We start from the raw sequence: 6,750 nt of genomic DNA, 5'->3' as shown, positions 1-6,750 counted from the left end.
CCGGGAAGGAAGGGCTGGGAAAGGCTGGGAAAGGCTGGGAAGGGCTGGGAAAGGCTGGGAAGGGCTGGGAAGGGCTGGGAAGGGCTGGGAAAGGCTGGGAAAGGCTGGGAAGGGCTGGGAAGGGCTGGGAAAGGCTGGGAAGGGCAGGGAAGGGCAGGGAAGGGCAGGGAAAGGCTGGGAAAGGCTGGGAAGGGCTGGGAAGGGCTGGGAAGGGCAGGGAAGGGCAGGGAAAGGCTGGGAAGGGCTGGGAAAGGCTGGGAAAGGCAGGGAAGGGCTGGGAAGGGCAGGGAAATGCTGGGAAAGGCTGGGAAAGGCTGGGAAGGGCTGGGAAAGGCTGGGAAAGGCTGGGAAGGGCTGGGAAGGGCTGGGAAGGGCTGGGAAAGGCTGGGAAAGGCTGGGCTGCACCCCTGGCCGAGCTGTGACAGGAGGGACCCTCAGGGCACAGAGCCCTCCCGGGGATTTCCTGTCCCTTGCCTCCCCAGCAGTTTCAAAATAAACTAAAAACTAAATAAACTCTAAAAATCAATTTCCCTCGCTCCTGGGGCAGCGGGAGCACAGCCAAATTTCCCTGGGAAGCTGCCAGGTGCATTTTTGGGGTGCCCAGATCCTGCCCCTGCTGCGTGGGTGCAGCCAGATGGGGCACAATGAGCAGAATTTCCTGAAATTTGAGAGTTTTCCCCATTTTCTACTCCCCAACCTCCCCCACGCTGGTTTTTCTTGTGGAGTTGATTCCGTTTGGAGCAAAAGAACTAAAATAGTCAAAATAGAACCTCGGGTTTGTTCCAGCAGCTTCAGCTCTCCCTCAGGGATGCTGGGATGGGCCCAGGGTGAAAACCAGATCTGGGGGTGGATTATCCCACCCTCCCTGGGCTCCCCGAGCCCAATCCCTGCTGCTCCGTGCTCGGGTTGGCCCAGCTGCAGAGCAGAGATAACTCCGGGCTGGAAAAAGCAGGGCCAGGTGCAAGGACGTCCCCAGAGGGGACCCTGCTGGGCTGAGATAAATTACACAGAATCACAAAATCCCAGAATAATGAGGTTGGAAGAGACCTCTAAGATCATCAAGCCCAACCCATGCCCTGACACCTCAACTAGACCAGAGCACCACGTGCCATGTCCAGTCTGTGGGAGTCCAGGAATTCCCTCTGGCTGCCCTGGGACCCTGGCAGGGCTCAGGAACCCCCTGGACAGAGCCCCAGAGACACTGGCTGTGATCTCTGTCCATGGAAAAGAGTTTTCAATCCTACAGGATCAATTACCAGCTCTGAGGGTTTGATATAAGCAATAATTAAGTGTGGCACGGGTGCAAAAGTAAAATTTTAGGGTTCTAGATCCAAAGGGGACAAGCTGGAGGAAATTGGGTGTGCCTTGTCCTTTTTCTCCTTCTTCATGCCCTCCATGTCTCACTGTGGTGTTGGCATTTTTCTGTTGGTTCAGGCTGGGGACACACTGTCCAACGGAGGTGACAGATATTGGCACGTTCTTGTAAATGCAGCCCAGGGAGTTTCTGGTATTGAATGTTTGTCACATCCCACTGAGGGCAGAGCCCCACACGCTGCCCTGCAGGACAGAGCTGGGCAGGGCAGCAGAACATGTGAGAGATCAACAGAATAAACAACCTGGAAACCAGCACAGACCAATTATGGCTTCTGCTTTGGCAGGGGGCTGACAGACAGAGACTTTTACAATCTCAGAATCATCAATATCACATATTCCAACACAGTCTTTTTTTAAACATATCCAGAGATGGTGATTCCACCAGCTCCCTAGGAAGACAATTCCAGTATTTCATTATTCTTTCAGTGAAAAATTTTTTTTCCTAATATCTAATCTAATTCTGGTGGCTCAGGCACGGAAAATGCCCAGAACGCCGCCAAGAACCTGCAGAGAGATGCTGGGGAAGTTTTAAAAAATTTATTTATAAATAAAAACATAAAATTAACCAGTAGTTTACATCAGTCACCAGAAAGAACATCAAAAAAGAAACAAAAACCAAAAAAAAAAAAGAAAACCTGCAGAAAAATAATTCTCTGTCCAGGCCGGGGCCTGGAGCGACACACCTGGAATGCGACGGGCACACAGAGCGCGGTTGTGCAAAGGCAGCACGGCGAGGCCTCTGGTCACGGCACAGAGCTGGGGGACACGGCCCGCGGGGACAGGCGGGACAGGGACGGTGCCACCGAGGGGACAGGCGGGACAGGGACGGTGACACCGAGGGGACAGGGACAGTGACACTGAGGGGACAGGCTGGGACAGGGACGGTGACACCGAGGGGACAGGGACGGGACAGGGACGGTGCCACCGAGGGGACAGGGACGGTGCCACCGAGGGGACAGGGACAGTGACACCGAGGGGACAGGGACGGTGCCACCGAGGGGACAGGGACGGTGCCACCGAGGGGACAGGGACAGTGACACCGAGGGGACAGGGACGGTGCCACCGAGGGGACAGGGCTGGGACAGGGACGGTGCCACCGAGGGGACAGGGACGGTGCCACCGAGGGGACAGGGACGGGACAGGGACGGGACAGGGACGGTGCCACCGCGGGGACAGGGATGGTGCCACCGCAGGGACACTGTCGGGACAGGGACGGTGCCACCGAGGGACATGGCTGGGACAGGGATGGTGCCACCGAGGGGACACAGCTGGGACAGGGACGGTGCCACCGAGGGGACAGGGACGGTGCCACCGAGGGGACAGGGACGGGACAGGGACGGTGCCACCGAGGGGACAGGGACGGGACAGGGACGGTGACACCGAGGGGACAGGCTGGGACAGGGACGGTGCCACCGAGGGACATGGCTGGGACAGGGATGGTGCCACTGCAGGGACAGGGATGGTGCCACCGAGGGGACAGGGACGGTGCCACCGAGGGGACACTGTCGGGACAGGGACGGTGCCACCGGGCCAGCGGGAACAGGGCGCTGCCGGGCCGGGATCTGCTGCCCTCGGTCCGGCGGGCGCAGAGCCCGGCCGGGCTGTGCTCACTGAGGGACGCACAAAATCCCAAATCCCGGCCCTGATCCTTCAGCTTCCAAAAATATCCTTCGGCGGGGCTGGGCAGGGACCGGGCACGGACCGGGCACGGGCTGGGCAGGGACCGGGCACAGACCGGGCAGGGGCTGGGCAGGGACCGGGCACAGACCGGGCAGGGAACGGGCAGGGATTGGGCAGAGAATGGGCAGGGAACGGGCAGGGATTGGGCAGAGAATGGGCAGGGACCGGGCACGGACCGGGCAGGGGCTGGGCAGGGAACGGGCAGAGAATGGGCAGGGATTGGGCAGGGAATGGGCAGGGACCGGGCACGGACCGGGCAGGGAACGGGCAGAGAATGGGCAGGGATTGGGCAGGGAATGGGCAGGGACCGGGCACGGACCGGGCGGGGATTGGGCAGAGAATGGGCAGGGAATGGGCACAGACCGGGCAGGGAACGGGCAGAGAATGGGCAAGGAATTGGCAGAGACCAGGCAGGGACTGGGCAGGGACTGGGCAGACTGGCCCTGACTGGCCCGGGGGGCACCCGCAGGAGCCCGAGGTTGGCTTTTCCAGCGGGTTGGGGGTGAGCATCGCTTGTGCCAGCACCAGGATGGGCTGGGCAGTGCCAGGACAGGCTGGGCAGTGCCAGATCCGACTGGGCAGTGCCAGGACGGGCTGAGCAGTGCCAGACCTGGCTGGGCAGTGCCAGATCCAACTGGGGAGTGCCAGGCCCGGCTGGGCAGTGCCAGACCTGGCTGGGCAGTGCCAGGACAGGCTGGGCAGTGCCAGATCCGGCTGGGCAGTGCCAGACCCAACTGGGCAGTGCCAGACCCGGCTGGGCAGTGCCAGGACAGGCTGAGCAGTGCCAGACTCAGCTGGGCAGTGCCAGACCCAACTGGGCAGTGCCAGACCCAGCTGGGCAGTGCCAGATCCGGCTGGGCAGTGCCAGACCCAGCTGGGCAGTGCCAGATCCAACTGGGCAGTGCCAGACCTGGCTGGGCAGTGCCAGACCTGGCTGGGCAGTGCCAGATCCAACTGGGCAGTGCCAGACCCAGCTGGGCAGTGCCAGGCCCAGCCGGGCAGTGCCAGGCCCAGCTGGGAGCGCTGTGGCAGAGGTTTGGGGTGCTCAGGGCCGGGTGCAGAAGGCACAGACTGGTTCCCGTGTGTCGCTTTCCAGGCTGGAGTGGCGCGAGGGACGCGGAATTTTGCACAGCTCAGAGCCCGGGGCCAAATTGGCGGCGTTGGGATTGTGCAAGACCCCCCAGGAGCCCTGGAATGGGGCAGTGGGTAAATAATTGCAGCAAAAATATCATTGCACTGGCACAACGGGGTCTCGGCTGGAGCCCCCACCCCACAAACTGGGTCCTGCGGTTCCCTCCCCACGCAGGGGGACACGAGGGTCACCAGCAGCGCCACTCCTCATCTGTGGAGCCACTCGCTGGCGGCAGGAGGAACTTTTAAGAGCTGGGGTAGAAATTAAGGTGGAAGTGGTTGGTTTGGGGTGTTTAACCAGCTCCCCTCGGCCGGATCCCATGGGATCGGGGCGCGGGAGGAGATAAGGCAGCCGGGGGTCCCGGGAGGGACAGCCCTAGCGAGTGCAGGGGGCTGTGGGGTGAGCACGAACCCCATTCCTTGGTCAGAGCATGGCTGGCACATTCCTGTGAACTCTGGGGCGCAGCTGCTGCAGGGCCGGAGCCCGTGGGGGTGCCGGGAGGGCTGTGGGTGCTGTGGGTGCGGTGCAGGGGGCTGTGCTCGGACTGAACGAGGATTTTGGGGTGATTGCAGGGGGATTTGGGGAGGTTGGGCTGTACCGGGGGGTGTGAGCAGGTGGGGACCTTCCTGAGGCCCTCACGGGCTGGCAGGGTGGATGTGGCAGTGGCAGAGGTGGCTCCGTGCTCGCGCGGCGCCCTGGCATCGGCGCCGACGGAGGGTGAGGAGGAGCAGGAGCTTCCTCCAGGGAGCTGGGACTGATTCCTGCCATGGGCAGCGGGCAGGACGGAGCTGGGCCATCCTGGCAGCTGGGCACACATTAGGGCTGAATCCTGCCACTGTCAGCGGGCAGGACGGTGCTGGGCCATCCCAGGAGCTGTGCCATCCCAGGATCTCTGCCATCCCAGGAGCTCTGCCATCCCAGGAACTGGGCACACACTTGGACTGATTCCTGCCACCATCAGCCGGCAGGATGGTGCTGGGCCATCACAGGAGCTGTGCCATCCTTGTAACTCTGCCATCCCAGGAGCTGGGCACACACTGGGGCTGATTCCTGACACCATCAGCAGGCAGGACAGTGCCCAGGAGCTGGGCCATCCCAAGAGCTGGGCCATCCCAGGAGCTGTGCCATCCCAGGATCTCTGCCATCCCAGGATCTCTGCCATCCCAAGAGCTGGGCCACCCCAGGAGCTGTGCCATCCCAGGATCTCTGCCATCCCAGGATCTCTGCCATCCCAGGAGCTGGGCCATCCTGGCAGCTGGGCACACATTGGGATTGATTCCTGCCACCATCAGCGGGCAGGATGGTGCTGGGCCACCCCAGGAGCTGTGCCACCCCCAAGCAGGGCCAGGCCGTGTTGCCCAAGCCTGGCGCAGAGCACCCCTGGGCGCTGGGCACGGATGGCAGAGCATTCCCCGGAGCGCTGATCCCTGCCCTCCTCGGGGCGGTGCCGGGGCGGGGGAGCTGCGGGCACGTCACCATGGGCACGAGTGGCTTTGTCACCTCTGGGACACGACGGAGGGACGGGGGGACACGGCTGGGCGGCACGGCGGGGCCGAGCGCCTCGGGAGGGGACAGCGGCTCAGATCTCGGTGGCGATGATGTCCTCGTAGGGGACGTCGGCGCCGGGGATCTCCAGCTCGATGGGCTCCTTGCCGTCCTCGCCCGCCGCCAGCTGCTGCAGCATCTTCTCCAGGCTCTGGTTCCTCTTGTACATGTGCAGGTAGCTCTGCTGCAGCTGCTTCTGGTAGTGGATCACCTTCTCCTTCTCCTCCTTCCACGTCTGCCGCTCGTGCTGGAAGCTGCAGCTCATCTGCTCGTTGCTGTCGCGTTCGGCCTTCAGCTCGGCCCGCAGCCGCTCCAGCTGCCCCTGCAGGGCCTGGGCATCGTCCCCGCCCGGCCGCGGCGCCTCGCTGAGCTGCTCGCGGAGCACGGCCAGCTCGGAGCGCAGCTCCAGGATCTCCTGCTCCAGCAGGTTCACCTTCTCCCGCAGCAGCTCCGACTCGTTCTTCTTGCGCTGCAGCTCGTTCTCGCACACCTCCAGCTCCATGGCCTTGGTGCGCAGCGACACCTCCAGCTCCTGCGTCTTCATCTCCAGCCCCTCCATCTTCAGCCTCACCTCCTTCAGCTGCGCCTTCAGGCTCAGGATCTCCGTGGTCTTGGTGGTCAGCTCGGTCTGCGACTCCTTCAGCTGCTGCTTCAGCAGCGAGATCTCCCCGGATTTCTGGCACACCTGGCGGGGGTGAACACCTGGGTTAGGGCGGGGAAAGCCCAGGGCACCCCGTGGGAGCTGGGCACAGCTGGAGTGCAGCACGTGGAGACCCCGAATTTAACCTTTTTACCACTATTTTTTATAATTATACTTTAATTACAATTACTATTTATAATTAATATGGCATTAAATAATAGTACATATTATTATTCATTATTAATATTAATTTATAATTCATACACCTCTTACTGTTATAATTTCCAGCACATTGATGGTGTTTGCTGGGCAATACTAAACTTTGGAATTCCCAGCACATCGATGGTGTTTTCTCGGCAATACCAAGGAGTGAGTAAAT

General features: G+C 61.5%; 1 protein-coding gene across 1 annotated transcript in view; it reads right to left on the bottom strand.

Annotated features, from left to right (window-relative positions):
- Positions 1 to 1,896: 1,896 nt before the first annotated feature.
- LZTS1 (leucine zipper tumor suppressor 1) overlaps positions 1,897 to 6,750 on the bottom strand; it is a 28,665-nt gene continuing 23,811 nt past the window's right edge. Inside the window, exon 4 of the mRNA XM_021543065.3 lies at positions 1,897 to 6,416. Within this exon, the coding sequence (XP_021398740.2) occupies positions 5,766 to 6,416 (651 nt within the window). The 3' untranslated portion in view covers positions 1,897 to 5,765. The remainder of the gene's footprint in view (positions 6,417 to 6,750) is intronic.

The sequence above is a fragment of the Lonchura striata genome, chromosome 32 (assembly GCF_046129695.1).
Source record: "Lonchura striata isolate bLonStr1 chromosome 32, bLonStr1.mat, whole genome shotgun sequence".
In the NCBI taxonomy this organism is placed as follows: Eukaryota; Metazoa; Chordata; class Aves; order Passeriformes; family Estrildidae; genus Lonchura; species Lonchura striata.
The sequence above is the reverse complement of the archived record's forward strand: the minus strand, read 5'-3'. Positions and strand labels throughout refer to the sequence as shown.